We start from the raw sequence: 16,875 nt of genomic DNA on the forward strand, positions 1-16,875 counted from the left end.
ATTTTTGACATATTTATCCTTTTTTAAGAGCTTTCTAAAATTAACTTTTGTTGTCTTTTGCATGTCAAAGTGAAAAATTAGTGGTTCCTTTTGTTTCTGTTGAACACAAAAACAGATATTTGAAAAAATGCTAGAAACCTGTAATAATTAACTTCCTTAGTAAGAAAAAAACAATAACATGGAAGTCAATACTTGCCTACATTTTTCAAAATATCCTCTTTTGTGTTCAACAGAAAAAGGAAGTCAAGCAGATTTGAAACTAGTTTAGTTTTGGTTGAACTATCCCTTTAAGCAATGCCTGTTTGCACAATAGTATTGCAGAATACAGACTTCTACAATTAAATGTGTAATCAAAGGAAAATAAAAGTGCTATTCAGCCCCATAGGGGGAGCCTATATGCTTAACAGTAGAAGTGAATGTAAAAATAAATAAATAATAACAACAATTATCATTCATGCATTCATTTATAACAACTCATTATTAACTCAATGATAACAATTCTCATTCATTCAATCATAACATCTCATTCATTCGTTTTCTTTTCGGTTAAATTCCTTAATTAATCAGGGGTCGCCACAGCGGAATGAACCGTCACAATTATTATTATTAATATTATATTTTTATTGTTATGCTCATCATTGCTTTCCTTCCTCGTTGTCCAAACAATGACGATTTATTATACACAATTTTAACTTCTTCTGTAAGAAAAACATATAATAAAAATGAATCCTCCGAAGTGCACATCATAAAAACAAGAGTAACGTCTCACTGTAGGGCTGAAGAAGTGCGCATTCGCAGTACAGAATAAACAAACCCGACTATACTATGAAAGAAGTGGTTGGCCCTTTTTAACAGAGAGGTGGGACTTCCAGGCCCGAGTCTAAAATGCTATTGGCTCTTTCAGGTTAAGGGCTGGCCTTTACGTGCTGAGCGCTACGCTACTATTTTCCCCATTCACTCCTATATAAGTGGAAGTCTCCACCTTCTGCAATATGTCTCTGCTCGTGGTATCGCTGCATGTGAGGTCCATAAACACGACTGCTCGTGCGCTACATTAAATTGTCGAAACACATTTGCTTAAAAGACAAATTTAATAGTTATTTGCGTGAGCTGGTAATATCTGGTTTGGTTTTAGGCGTCCTCAAGGTAAGACTTGTTCGGTTATTTTCACCCGGTTTTGTTTCACCCGTATGTTCGGAACACTGTAACGTTAGTGTAATAAGAAATGTGTGTGCTGTTTACTTATCATGGCAGATTGTTGTATTAATGGAAAGAGTTCGCCTAGGCGTCCACGACCGTGTCTCTTTACTATAATTACAGATAAACTATTAATGAATGAGCAATATGCTTTTGTAGTTTAACGTTAGATAATACAATATGCGGTGCTTTTGTAAACTGTACTGTAACTATATTGGTATTGGATTTTGTTTTAGTTGTGCTTACTTTTAAAGTATACCAACAGTAATAACATGCCCTAAGCAGTTATGATGTGCAGTTGGTAAATAAAGTGCCCCTAAAATCAGGTTTGGCCATTCCAGTAATTCTAGTGAAAACAAATCTAAGTTCCACACTACACACTATGTCATTCCAGAGAATTCTGTGCTCCTAACTTAGCTGTAATAGTTTAGAAAGACTCTTTTCTTTTTCAGCATGACAATGTCTTTGAACACAAAGTGAGGCCCATATGGAAATATTTACTTAGTCTGGTGTGGATGAACTTGACTGGCTTGCAGAAAGCCCAGATCTATAGCCTACCAAACAGGGCTGCAACACCACCTACAGCATTTGACCTCTTGGAAAATGTGTTCATGCATTAAAAAAACCTTACAAAATGCATGAGTCACATGAGCTTCACATGTTCTATCACATGTTAAAATCACATGTGGTACACATGTGAAACGCATATGAAACGTGGTTTTGGAACTTTCATGTGAAAAAATGTGATCACGCTCATGTGGTTTTTCTGTAAGGGAACATTTTCAAAATGTCTGTGTGTGTGTGTTAAACATATGGTTGCCAGGTCTGTGTCAAAACCAGTTCAAAGGCTAAATAAAAATAGCCCAAAACAAGCCCAGTGACCTTTTCCAAACATCAAAACTCAAAATATCATAAAGGAAAGTCAAAGTTTCCACAAAAAACGCTCATAATCTAGCACAGCTTAATTATCAGTATAAATAAAATATCAATACATGCATTTCAGTCAGTTCATGCAACCTCACAAACCTTAAAGCCTCAGGGGAAAAACGGTAGTTTACAAATTGCTTACTTCCGCAGTAATCCAGGAATATTAACAGCACTGGCATTCAGTTTTGCGGGTGAATAAGTTATGACCGAAATGTTCTGTTTTGCATAATCATACCTGTCATGATTCTGAAATGTTCAACACAGTCATAACAGAAGCTCAGTGTTACTTTAGAATCATTAGTATTTATTAGTTATAAATACCTAGTATTTATATTGTTTATTCATATTTTGAAACACCTTATCAATTCTGGTCCTCGAGCCTCCCAGCCCTGCACAGTTTGTATGTTTCTTGACTTTGGGGGGTTGACTTTAGTGCCATGTGTCAGTAACCGCTAAGCTATTGGTGCTGACACATTCAGTAATTTTTAATTGATTTTGTTCTTATATGGCAGATTGAGCAAGACATCCCAGTCTTCATCACAAATGGATGACCAGAAGACACAAGCAATCAAAAAGCTACCTGATCCCAACGAAGATGTAAGTCAAGTTCTAATTGCAGCCCTTATTGAATGATAGTATAGAATGAACAGTATTCTCTCTCTCTCACCTACAGCTTTTACTACCAGAGGGCTGGAAGCATACGTTGCCGAAAGAGCAGCAACCCTGGGTCAGTAAGGCTTTGTTCAGCAGAGATGCATCTGGAAAGCTGTTGTTGACTGAACCGCTACAGCTGTGGTGGTCGAATCCTGGACCCCCATCAAAATATTCACAGCCTCCTCCTTCTCCTGAGCCGTTCTTCCACAGCAGGCTGTTCTTATGGATGCCCTGTCGCATGTGGGCATATAGACTGTTGTGCACAAAGCCAAACTGTCGCCGTCTTGGGAATCATTTGAAGCCTTGTGGGCTGCACAACACCGTCAGAAAGGTTTTGGACATCAGTGGCTGGTATTTCATGGTCACAGAGTATTTGGAGTGCTGTTCCTGTAGGAAGAAGGTGGCGGGCTGGTCGCAAGATATTATGGATCAGTTGGATCCCATTCATTGTGATAAATTTCCAGCAGTCCTAACCTACAGGTTAGCCGAGTTTAGTTAAAACTGTACAATTTATTGTATTTTGTGATTCATGGGTATTTTTAGTTAATTTTACTTTCAAATTGCATTATGGGGCCTTGATTTTTGCTTTGACAGTTTCAGATTTTGAAACATTTAACAAACTGACTTGAATTTACATTTTCAGTAGCTTATTGTGAATTATGTAACATAGCTGACAGTACTTTTTATTTAATATAATTTTTCATTAATTATTATGTCTTATTCAATAAATTATTATTCTACAACTGTTGAGTTAAATTTTCTGTAGCAAAATCTGACATACAGTAGCAGAGATAAAGCTCCGAAAGTATGATTCGAAAGGTTAAATAAACAAAAAAAATCTGGGAATCACAAAATATTGGAAAACTTTAAACTAATAGGCATTTTTCAGTGTTGTTTACCAATAAAAGGTAGAGATGACTCAAAAAAAAAATTTACTCAGCCTTGAGTGGTTCCAAACCTTGATAATTTTCCTTTTCTGTTGAACACAAAAGAAAATGTTTTGAAAAATGTTGGAAAACAGTAGTCACTGACATCCATTGTAGAAAAAAATACTATGGTTACTGGTTTTTCACATTCTTCAAAATAAGTGAAGTTTCATAAACTAATTTCGAGAGGAGCACGCGATATGATTGAGCACGACTGACCGCTCATCTGTAATCAGTAATAATCCAATCAGAGTGATCCTAGTTTACTATAAATTGATAATTTCTCCCTACTGCTCTATCTTTGTTTTGAAAGAATCCCCCCTTCCACCCCATCTCCTCCTTTTCCTCCCTTTTCTAAAGGGGGAGCTCTCGAGACCTACCTGATCTCGGATCTCCTGATGTTTATTGACTGGGCAGGAGCCCACTGGGCTCAAATATCTCAGAACTCAGGGTTCTCTCCTGGGACAGCATGCCAAACCTGCTATAAATGCTAAGCATATCTAAGTGCGAACTCTTTAAATGATTTTGTGTTTAACAGAAGAAAGAAACGCAAGTGTAGAGTGAATAAATGAGGACAAAAGTGTACTTTTAGTTGGATAAACTATGCGTTTATATTTTATTGTAATACTCCGTTAAAAGCGAGTGGTTCATTTATTTTTGTTTGTGTTTTGTTGAAAGGTTGTCATGTGATAAGGAGCTGGTTCGGATGATGCAGTGTCAGACACCAGGGAAGAGTGCAGCGGCACTGTACCGCCATCTTTGTGTTCGGCACAAAGAGCGGTGGGTGGCCCAGGCTGCCGAGTACCTCTCTGTACTGCAGAAATTTCAAGATCTCAGTGCTATTATGGTCAAAGTGCCGCAGATGATACCAGTGCCTTCTTCATCAATGCTTTTGGCAGTCTATGCAAAAGATGCACTTACACGGCTCGGAGAGTTGAAGGCCAGAGTTACTTCAGTCTATGGCTCCATCCTGAAGATGACCTCCGTCAAAAAGGTGAGCAGACACCACCAGATTTAAAGCCTGTGTGAAAGTCAGTGTTCATTTTCTCACATTGTTATTAATTAAGATCAATAAAATAATCCATGCAAGTTATTCCACTGAAAATAAATGTTTGTTTTCTGAACATCTGAGAATTCTTTCACATTTGGAGTGAAGGTACTTCTGTTGAAGTCAATTTCTGAGCTTCTATAGCATCCTTAACCATTGTCAATTTCAATAGCGTCCTTAACTATGCATCTCTTAACAGTAGTTTGCTACGAGGAAATGATGCACAAAACAAAGCCACCACTCTTTGTGCCCCCACTCAATGTTCTGTTTCACTTGGAAGTACATCAACAAACTGAAATAACTCTCACTTCTAACTGACTGCTCTAATGTCTGCGTAAACTGGAAGCAAAATATGCTGCTTTACACTGCTTAAAATAACTTTTATGTTTTTGAAACAAGTTTCTTAAGTTCATCAAATTCCAATAATTTGGTAAAAAACATTGTCAAAATAATAATATTCACTATATAAAAAATAATATAATAAAACAAAATTAAAAATAATAATAATACTCTGAAATATTATTACTGTTTAAATTAACTGCTTTCTATAGAGGTGTATTAAATAAATGGAAAGAAAATCATAATTTGCTGGATTAAGAGTCTGTGGAGGAAATAAATGACCTAATATGGCTTGTGTAAAGGTAATTTTTGCATATTTACAATATACACTCACCGACCACTTTATTAAGTACACCTTACTAGAACCGGGTTGTACTCCCTTTTGTCTTCAGAACTGCCTTAAGTCTTCGTGACATAGATTCAACAAGGTACTGGAAATATTCCTCAGAGATTTTTGTCCATAAAGGGATGGACATGGTCAGCAACATTACTCAGGTAGGCTGTGACATTGACACGATGCTCAATTGATACTTATGGGCCCAAAGTGTGCCAAGAAAATATCCCTCACACCATTACACCACCAACAGCCTGAACCATTGATACAAGGCAGGACGGATCCATGCTTTCATGTTGTTAATGCCAAATTCTGACCCTACCATCCGAATGTTGCAGCAGAAATTGAGACTCGTCAGACCATGCAACATTTTTCCAATCTTCTATTGTCCAATTTTGGTGAGCCTGTGTGAATTCAACATCGAACCTCAAAGTTCGATGTGTTGTGCATTCAGAGATGCTCTTCTACATACCTCGGTTGTGACGTGATTATTTGAGTTACTGTTGCCTTTCTGTCAGCTGGAACCAGTCTGGCCATTCTCCTGTGACCTCTGGCATCAACAAGGCATTTGCGCCCACAGAACTGTCTCTCACTGGATATTTTCTCTTTTTTGGACCATTCTCTGTAAACCCTAGAGGTGGTTGTGCGTGAAAATCCCAGTAGATCAGCAGTTTCTGAAATGCTCAGACCAGCCCATCTGGCACCAACAACCATGCCACATTCAAAGTCACTTAAATCTCCTTTCTTCCCCATTCTGATGCTTGGTTTGAACTGCAGCAGATCGTCTTGATCATGTCTACATGCCTAAATGCATTGAGCTGCTGTCATGTGATTGGCAGATTAGAAATTTGCGTTAATGAGCAGTTGAACAGGTGTACCTAATAAAGTGACCGGCGAGTGAACATATTACAGTATTTTAATGTCCTTTTAATAACCCATATAACACTGAAATTCATCCAGTTTTATAGAATTTACATTATTCTTTTATTTCATCATTAGGTCACCAAGAAACAGGATTCAGCTGTGTGGACCACAACTGTAGGAAATGAAAATGAGCAGGTCCTAATGTGTGTACTGACCCAAACCGAAGATGAGGACCTGCATCCCATGTGCACTGGCTTGATGGAGCGATACCAGCGAGCCGGAAAACATCCTCCACAACTCCTCTATGTAAACCGTGATTGCTGTTCCACCACGAACAAAGGAAAAACGGCAGCCATGTTCACCGAGTGGGACCGGCTCATCATTAGGCTGGACGCTTGGCAGTTCATGCAGCATATTTCAGCAGGCATTACATCAGAAAACCACCCACTTTATGGCACCTTCATGGGACGGCTATTCTCCTGTATCTTTGAATGGGACCAAGGAGATGTTGAAAAACTCCATGAAGCCAAGCAACAGGAGATGCATCAATCTACAGATGGCAAAGTATCCAACAAGCCCACTGCTGAAGAGTTAATAAGACACTGTCGACACCAAACACGAGGAGCTCAAGTGACCAGGCAGCTCATTGAACAACTGTTGAAGGAGTTCATGGAAGCTACAGACTTCACAGGGAACAAACTGATGGACCAAGAGAAGATGGGGGAAATCTGGCGAGCTCAACAACGCCATCTTTTGTGTATTCAGGATCCTCCAGGCATACAGCTTTACAAGAAGGTTAAAGAGGTGACCAGAGGAGGGCTCAGTCTGCCCATATACAGCTGCGCACGTGGTGTCGGATCAGTAGAATTATTTCACAAACACCTGAAACATTTCATTCCAGGTTTGTCACGTTAATAATGTGTGAATTGTGTCAATGTGAATTCAAAATGTTTTATAAGTAGGTCTTTTCTATTTATTTTTTAGGTATAAGTACAAAGGACTTGCACTTCCATATTTACTTGGTGGATGGGATAGTACAATGGAACAAGTCCAGATCTGTTGCTGCTGAGGAAGTCAGTCCAATGCAGCGCTATGCTAACCAGATGAGCCAAAAGCTTCTAGGCTGTAAACTAGTTGAGGATCACAACAGCTCAGAAGAGTACACTGGTATGAGTATGCAAGAGACGTTCTTCTTGTTGCCGCTGATGATCTTCTGGTTTTTCTTCCAATGCTCATCTGCAGTTTGTGTCATATTAAGGTCACATTGAAACTGACTAAACTTTCATTTATTGTGCATTTTATATTTAAGTGCTGTTTTAAATCTAGGATGTAACTGAGAAATCTAAATTCCTTAGATTCTCTTGAAGTGAAGTTTGTTTATAGACCAATTTCAAGAGAATCCCATGCTTATGATTGACCACGGTTGGTCTTGTATTAGCTATCACATTATTTACCAATCAGATGTATTGAAACTCACTATAAATAACCAGAGTTTCTTTACCTTAGTTATCTTCATCTTGAAGAATCCCCCATCCACCCCTACTCCTCCCTCTCTTTCCTAGATTAATCCAGGACAGTATGTCACGGCGGCTCAGTGGTTAGCACTGTTGCTTCACAGCAAGAACGTCCCCTTTTCAAGATGGGCTAGTTGGTGTTTCTGTGTGAAGTTTACATATTCTCCCTGTGCTCGCGTGGGTTTCCCCCGGGGTACTCCGGTTTCCTCCCACAGTCCAAAGACATGTGGTATAAGTGAATTGAATAAACCAAATTGGCACCTTATATGAGCATTTAGTACTAAGCTTTCAGTACACAAACTAATAATCAAAGAACAGGCCGAAAATGAATACAAAGGGATTCTTGAGACCTACCTCCGCTCCGACTCCCCTCTTGCCCTACGAAACGGGAGGGAGTCCCGGGCTTGAGGATCTTCTGAGCTCAGGGCTCTTATCCGGGACCGCATGCCAAACATGCCTTATTATCAATCATCAGCTAAGTGTGAACTCTTGAATGTCATTGTATTGATTAGAATCTCAGTTCTTACAGAAGTTTCAGGTCTCAAAGCTTTCTGATTAATCTAAAAAAATCTTTTATTGAAGATGTTATCTGCCAAAAACTTGCCAAAAGGACAGGTTGTGGAATGCACCACTTTATTATTTAAGATGTCGAAACTCTACCTTTGCAGAAGATCAACACCTGCTTAGCTCTGCCCACCAGTTCACAGTTCACACATTCTGTTGATCGCAGGTGTCAAACTCAGTTCCTGGAGGACCGCAGCTCTGCACAGTTTAGTTTTAACCCTTATTAAACACACCTGATTAAACAAATTGAGACCTTCAGGCCTCTTTGAAACCTACAGGTCAAGCTGCGGTCACACGAGTTTGATAATGCGAAATTCTGTCGTGCGAAAAGGGGCAGGATTCAACAAGATGATTAGACATTAAAAAAAGCGAGCGATTGTTCCATGTTTTAAATATCTGTTCATAGAGGTCATGTTTTAATCCACGATTGGTCTCACGCAGTCACATGATGCAATTTCGCAACCTGCGACCTGCGAAACTTGACGCATCACCTTGCGTTTCCGGCCTACCGCATTCACGTGTGCATGAATGGAAGTCTATGGGAAGAAAAGTCCAGTGTGACCGCAGCTTCAGTGTGTTGGAGCAGGTTTGGAACTAAACTGTTTAACACCCCTGCTGTAGTTTGACACCCCTGCTGTAGATGAATAACAAGAGATGCAAACACCGATGCGTCAGTAACATGGTCTTTTGTTCACGTCATATTAATGTGGACTGGTTTACAAACAAAGCATAACTTGATGCTTGATTTTTAGAAAGAATGAAAGTAAAAGACAATATTCTGCCAACTGCATTGGATCAGACATTGTTTTCGCTTCTGCTTTTGTCTATTATTACACATATGTACTGGATATATAGGTATTTTAAGATAAATCACAGAAGCATCTGTGTATGCTGTCAAAAAAATATATAGAAGTTTGCATTGGTGGGCACAGCAGTCCTTTCAAACTTTCAAAAAGTTTTAATATGCATACTGTAAGCCAATCATACCAGCAGTTGTTTGATCTAGAGCAGTGTTTCTCCACCACGTTCCGGGAGGACCACCAACACTGCGTGTTTTGGATGACCCCTTTGTCTGTCATACCCACTACAGGTCTTTCAGTCTCTGCTAATGAGCTGATGATCTGAATCAGGTGTGTTTGGTTTAGGAGACTCGGAAAATGTGCAGAGCTGGTGGTCCTCCTGGAACGTGGTTGAGAAGCACTGCTCTAAGTCTAGCGTAGGTCTCAAACTGGATTCCTGGAGGGCCGTAGCTCTGCACAGATTTGCTCCAATCCTAATTAAACACAGCTGATGCAAATAATCAAGATGTTCAAGATTACTAGAGACTATTAAGCTGGTGTGAGTTGGAAGTGGTTGCAGCTATGGTATGCAGAGCTGCAGCCCTCCAGGAATTGAGTTTGAGACCATTGATCTAGAGTCTACAATCTTCAACATTTATTCAATCTGTGTAATTGGACAGAAAAAAAGGCATTAAAACAGGACTGAAAATGGCCTATTGCATGAAATTTTCATTTGATGTAAATAAAACCTTCATACCATTATAAGTGGACCTCTCTGAACTGCAGAAGATAATTAGTCATACTGTTTTTGCAGGTGAGCTCATCGGGGTGGAGTATCTGTACTCCCAGACCAGCAGGGTGTTGGAGGTGGATGAATTCATGGATCCCGATGCTCCAGACGAGAGTGATGGACAGATGGAGGGAGACCTGGATGATGAGGATTCAGACATCGATCACCTCAGATCACCAAAGTTCCTGGAGCTCAGCCTGAAACCAGTTTACCCTGTTCAGTGTCAGGCAGTTCTTCTGCAGCCCACTTCCTCCGGCACCCCCACATCCCAGCCGGATCCAATCGTGTCTTCCACATCTGGGACCATAAAAGATGAGCCCATCACTGAGGACCAGTTCATGCCACAGAGCATCTTACAGGAGGAGGAGGAGGAAGAGGAGGAGAAAGAGGTGAGTGCTGTTCTGTGTAAAAAAAAAAAAATACTAAATCAGCCTTAAAATGCTTAAATCAGCCTTATGCTGCATGGGTATATTTTTGGCAATAGCATTTGATGGGTCAAAATGATCTAGTTTACTTTTATGGCAGAAAACATTAGAATATTAGGTAAAAATGTTTTTTTTTTAACATTCTACTGTAAATTTATCAAAAGTCAACATTTAATTAACAATATACATTGCTAATAACTTAATTTAAGTAACTTAAATTAAGTTTAGATTCCACATGTTCAAGTAGTTGTATCTCGACCAAATGACCAAACCATACAGCAATGGAAAGCTTATTTATTCAGCTTCCATGTGATATAAATACGAGTAAGAAACTCACTTAGCAGCTGACCAGTAAATATAACATTTTTATAATATCATATGCTGAGGACTGAGATATTTTTATTTAAATATACTGCAAAATGATGCTAATCGGCTCAAATAGTACAGAATCATGCTAGCAAATTATTGATTTACAGTGAAAGCAAGATTTCACAAAAAGTTTTAACAAAAGTTACAATTCTCCCAAATACATAAATGCAAAAATGAAGCTCTCTTGAAGCTCTTTAACCACATCTTCCATGCAAATTGCCTTCATTTATCATAGATTTTTTCTCTTCAACAATGTGTTTGTTCTCATTTAAGTTTATAAGATTTAAAATGGGTCATTCTGTTTTTCTTTCCTCAGGAAAAGTGCGTTGGGCCTGACGGTGTTCCAGGTTATAATCATGTTATTAACCTGGCTAACAGTCTGGTTGAGCTTAGAAATCAAGGATTTGTCACACAGCGAAAGGTGGATGAGATCATAGCTCTCTGGGATAAGCTGTCAGATTATGATAAAGGTGGAGTCGTCCTCCCCATTCATCCAGAAGATGGACTGCACTTCAGCAACCACCACACTGATGCCTTTGTGACTCCATGCACCGATGGTCTGAAGAAGTGAGTGTGTCAGACAAACACTATATTATCACCCAAAAAATTTGGATTCTTTTTATCAATTATTCTTTGAAGAGAATATTTCACCCCAAAAAAAGGCGTTCGTTTAATTAACATTGGGCTATACAAGATGGAGCTGTTTTTTTTTTTTGTTTTTTTTTTCATTCATTTTTTTCATTCAGTTTATTATTGGTGAGCCATAAAAAGCCATAAAAAGTTCGGCACTTTGAGGTGCTATTTACACTAATGTGTTTCAGTTTTAGTTTTGTTATGGTATCCACACAACTCCAGCATCTCTGACCAGCGAAAACGGAGCATTTTGAAAATAACAAAGATCCTGTTTTACTTTGGAAATGCTGGTGTTTAATTTAAGTATAGATGGACTGAAACAAAAACTTTTTTGAAAATGGAGGCACTGCTATTTATAATTGCTCTCTGCATGGTTTTCTGATTCATCAAGCCACTCTCAAATGACAATTACACAACCGGTTAACTGTAGGTACAGATGCTGCCAAAATATGTGCATGTATAGTGATCGTGAATGGTCATGTATCATGTGTTTTAGGCTGAATTGTCTGGACTGAAATAATTTTTCTGAAACGCAGTAAAAACTGCAGTATGGACAAGGAGCTAGAATGTCATTTTAAAAGGAAAACGCAATTGTGTAAAAAAACAAATGAGGCAAAATAATAAAACAACACAACAGGAAAGACTATTTTATTACCCCTAGCTCCTGATGATGCTTTGAGGTCTTTTGGACCAAAACAATAGGTCTGTGCAAGAAATGGAAGAATTTTTATAACATTATTTTCTTTAACCACAGCATTGGCAAACGGTGATAGAATTTGATCTTCCTGTTGCACAGTGACATGTGCGAGTAACAAACTCAATCATTTACATTTTTATTTTTAGGTAAACTATCCCGTTTCCTTCACTTTTGGAATTGACTAATTGTATGCTTGTTAATTTAATGCATCAGATATTTATTATCAGGTGCCAGATTAAAACCAATAGCTGTGAGGTTTACAGTTATTTTATAATCAGCGTTCTTCTCAGATATATTTTATTTCTTGTCTTTCGAATTTCTAGAATAACTTCAAACAGGACTGAGCAATAACCTTGAAATGTAGGAATTTGTAGGCTCTAATCTGCTACTCCACTTCTCTCTCAGCCGACTTGTTGCAGCTGTCTGCCTGGCTCTGTCCCACATCCACCCTGTGGATCAGACGGTTGCCGGTGTGAGGGTGAGCAGGTGGACGGCCATCCTTCGAGACTACAGCATGATCCGCGACATCGTCCAGGACAGCCCTGCCATCTCGTCTCGTACACGGATACAACTCCTGGAGATAAACCAGAGAACACTGTGCCAGTGGTGCGTCAGTACTTCAGGCACTCACTTACTAAACATATCAACTGTATTTGCATTCATATAAAAAGACTGTTTCATCTTTCTGTATAAATAGGTACAGTACCAGGGAACAGTTGGTTTTGCACCAGTGGCTTGACGGCATGAAGACTTCTGAGGCTTTACTTCCTCTACCACACAACATTACAAATCCTGTTCATTATGGACCTGCAGGTGATGTGATTAAAGTAGTGATCGGGGTTCCCAGTCCTCCTCATGCTGTGCCATTACAGACAGAGCAAAGAGCTCTCACCATCAGACCTGCTTGTCCGAAGGTGCCCAGGACCACTGCTTGGCGCCGGAGAAAGGCAGAGGAAGAAGCTGCCCAGCGAGGTTTACCTCTCAAGCGGCTCTTTGAACAGTATCTTTGTAAAAAGTGCGGCAATCCGAAAACAAAAGAGTTTGGGCACAGCCAGTTCCGCGGGGTCCACTTTTGTGCTAGAACTTCAGGGAAAACTGTAGAGCAGTGGATGGAGGAGATGAGGAGTGTACAAAAACAAACTGAAGCCACACTTCCGTTCGTAACAAACTGAAATAAAAAAATCCACTGACTTTATAGTCTAAAATAGATCTATTTTTTTTCTTAACTGATATTGTTCTTAAAGTAGTATGTGGTTTATGAAATCGCATTAAAGGCCTTTTTATTTTAAGGTAATAAATAAAGGGCCTTTGCTATTGTAACAGAGGCCAGCTCAAGTAGGACTGGTGGGTTACACAAGGGGGCTCGTCCGGGATGGAAGTAAGGTTTAGGGAGTGAGTGTAAAGGAGGCCAGCAAGTGAAGTGCTATGCAGGTAAACCTCACTCCTCTGACCTCAATGTGCTCTGGTGATGCTAAAGGCCATGGTCGTTAGCCTCCTTGTTAGAGCAACCGACTCCTATGCAATCGCCAGTTCGATCCCAGATCAGACTGGGTTGGGTGCAGTAGGACTGGTGGATTACATGTGGGAGCTTGTGCAGGATGGAAGTGAGGTTTAAGGGGGTGAGTGTAAAGGAGGCCAGCTAGTGAAGTGCTATGCAGGTAAACCTCATTCCTCTGACCTCACCTAGGACTGGTGGGTTACACCATTAACATAAAAAGGAAAAATACATGCCCAAAAGAAAAAAAGAGGGGTTTATATATTATTTAACGTATTATTTATATGGCCATTGAAAAAACGTTGCATGTTTTGTTTTTACAGAGAGAGAAAAAACACAATACCATCATTGTTGCTTGGTCAAATAAATACAGATAATATTAAAAACAGATAAAATGTCAAAATTCTTGTTAGGTACAGTTAGTTACGCTATGAAAACAGATTAAAGTAAAACTTGCATATTATAGACCCTTTTCACAAGACGGTGGTCGTCAGCATCTTAAATCCTCAAAAGTTTTTAATATTTAGATTTTTTATTTTTTAAGTATGAAGATTTATAAAGCTATACTTTATGATAATCTTTGCATCAGATTGCAATAAACTAGTTGTAAGGTGTTTGTGATACTCTTCCATTCACTGCTCTTTAAAGTCCCCGTGAACCAGAAGCTGTGATCATTATTCTTTTCGTAATGTGACGCAGTTCTTAGAGAAACAGAATTTTGAATGAGCAAACTGTAGGCATGGCTTGTTTTTTCTACCGCAGGCTGAATGGACGTAGTAAAGTAGGTATTTTTTATTCAGAAAGAAGAGTTATTAGAACCTAACTGACTCCTCCTACTCCTGTTTGTTGTCAAAACTGACAGTTGGAGCATCGTTAGCCACGCCCATTACCACAAAATCAGGTAATCTGATACATTGACTGAAAACAAACAGGAAGTGCTTTTTCAGATTTCAAATAAAACTTAAAAGGCCAAACTGTTTTTTTTCTTAATGACATGCACAGATGAATTATTCAATTATTTCTTGGGGACTTTAAGTTAACTTCTACTGCTGAGAAACCTGGACATGTGAAAAGGGTCTAATATTAAATATTGGTTCGTAGTATCAGACATTAAAGAAGTAATCAAATCGCTTCTAGCCGATAACAAACAAATGAGCAAAACTGTTTATAATAAAATATTCTATAGTTTTCTATATAAAACTATACTCTTCAGTCTTGTCAAGGCCTGCAAAAACTGTGAACAGATATTTGACACTCTGGGGCCACAACACTCACTCAGGAAAATATGTAGGGCTAAAAACTCCAGCAAATTCTCCCTTTTTCCCATGTCTTCATGTTTTGTGGACATAACAGGAGTCCATTTTGCGATGCCATAATAGCTTGTGGAAAGGTTATGCAGGTCTCTGAAATCAAACTGGTCAATATTTCACTTGTTCTCAGGGAAATGGTTGCACAAGGGAAGATTGGCCTGGATTTTTGAATGTGAAAAGCCAGTGCTTATCAATTCTTCAGACTCACTACTTGAAACCTTTGCGGGACATTCATTCTCTTGGAGCAAAATTTGACTGTCCTGCACTAACCTGAAAAAATGTGGAGATGATGGATACTCAGGACATTTTTTGTGCAACACATACAAGGGGAAAGCATTGGCACTTTGGCTGGCAGAGCAACAAACTCTTATTCTTACTGATATGAAGTCCTTTTTGACATCAACTTTGTATTTGCATTAAATAGCCTTCTATTTTATACTTTTTGCTTTCATTTCATGTATTTAAATTGCACTTTTTATAAATAGTTTTGTGTGTGAACTATTCAATAAAAACAGAATAATACATTTATTAGGGCAAAACTTCAGTTAATTAAATGATATTTAGTACCTGCTTTTATAATCAAGTTCATTTAAAAATGTATTTAATGATTTGTTAAAAATATTTACTCACTATATTTAAACACTAACGCATACTGAACGGAAAATATGTGAGACTGTTTATGTGACCTCTTACATAAATTCATGAAACAAGGAACCATTTCTTTTATGAAACAATAATAATAATAATAAAAGGACAATTTGGGACCGTTTACGTGATTTTTGTTAAAGTGTTGTTTTTGTGACATTTATAAAAGTAAATAATACAATTAAAAAATTATCAATAATTTTTGAATATTTACATGACCTTTATAAAGCCAAACCTTTTTTCCATTGTTTTATGAATCGGTCACTTTCACAAAAGTTAAGTCAATTTTCAAAACTGACAATAGTTTAGAACTGTTAACAGGACATTTATTAAAAGTATAAAATGTGCAATTAAGAATAAGGCATTTTAGATAGAAAATAGATAAAGAATAAACTGCCCTTTTTTGCGAAGCGAACATTTTGGACCAGAAACAAGTGCAACAGGAAATATTTACAATATAAAACTATTTACAATGAAGGATTTCTGTCATTTTTCCTCATTTCCAGAGAGAGTGGATGCTGCTGATGGTTGTTGCCCTCATCAGTGTTTGTGACAGAGAGGACAGGCGTCTGTTCTGTGCCAAAGATGTGGGCCAATCTTCTCTGTAGCACCTGGGGACCTCCCACTTACCTGAAAATAAAAGCTGAGGCCCCAAATGTTGAAATGACACCCAACTTGATCTTCAGACTCTGTTGCATCATTTTGTTTTGGTGGGTTGTCTCCAAAAAGACAAAATTGTCCCCAGTTATTTCCAAGCGGGAGAGGGAGCGCCGGGAAAAGTTCCGTCAAAAGCTGGATTGCGAGACAGTGGTTCGTTTTTGCCAGGTTTCCAGTGAAGATAGAAATGACAGAAAACTTACTTTTTGTAAACCCAATTGGCCTCCAGTTATTTCTAAAGAAGAGGAGATGATTTCGGAAGCAGCTGGAGAGAAATTCTCTCCAACAAAGGGAATTGTCTCCTCATTCATCTGCATCCACCAGTCGTCACTACAGTTCCTCCATGTGCATCTCTGGCCATCCTCCTTGCTTCAAATGCTGTGGCTGATCTTGCTCTCAAACGGGTGAAGGAAAGAAAAAAGAGGGGTGAGGAAGACAGACAAGCTCTTGCATATAGAAAGGCAAGAGTGAGACGGCCTGACCCAAAAGGCTATCCCTGCAGTATGTGCGGAAAACCTAAAAAACTTGAGTTTGGGCACAGCTTTTTCAGAGGAAAAAGTTTTTGTGCCACTGCTGCTGGAAAGAGTGTTTCGCAGTGGTTGTCCGACAAAAGAAGAGCTGTAGCAGCAGACAACGTGACAGACGTTCCCAGGACAACTGCCTGGAGAAGAAAAAGAAAAAAAAAAAAGAGTCCATCGCACAGGGCCA

At 38.8% G+C, this 16,875-nt stretch overlaps 1 protein-coding gene across 1 annotated transcript; it reads left to right on the top strand.

Moving 5' to 3' along the window:
• The first annotated feature begins 983 nt into the window (after positions 1 to 983).
• On the top strand, positions 984 to 15,479 carry si:ch73-112l6.1 (uncharacterized). Its single transcript, XM_056446621.1, has 10 exons — positions 984 to 1,146; positions 2,637 to 2,721; positions 2,798 to 3,258; positions 4,383 to 4,698; positions 6,425 to 7,190; positions 7,274 to 7,456; positions 9,961 to 10,325; positions 11,047 to 11,297; positions 12,466 to 12,666; positions 12,758 to 15,479. The coding sequence occupies exons 2-10, from the start codon at positions 2,668 to 2,670 to the stop codon at positions 13,230 to 13,232; spliced, it is 3,072 nt and encodes a 1,023-aa protein (XP_056302596.1). The 5' UTR covers positions 984 to 1,146; positions 2,637 to 2,667; the 3' UTR covers positions 13,233 to 15,479.
• The last annotated feature ends 1,396 nt before the right edge of the window (positions 15,480 to 16,875 follow it).

Source organism: Danio aesculapii, chromosome 21 (assembly GCF_903798145.1).
Source record: "Danio aesculapii chromosome 21, fDanAes4.1, whole genome shotgun sequence".
Classification (NCBI taxonomy): Eukaryota; Metazoa; Chordata; class Actinopteri; order Cypriniformes; family Danionidae; genus Danio; species Danio aesculapii.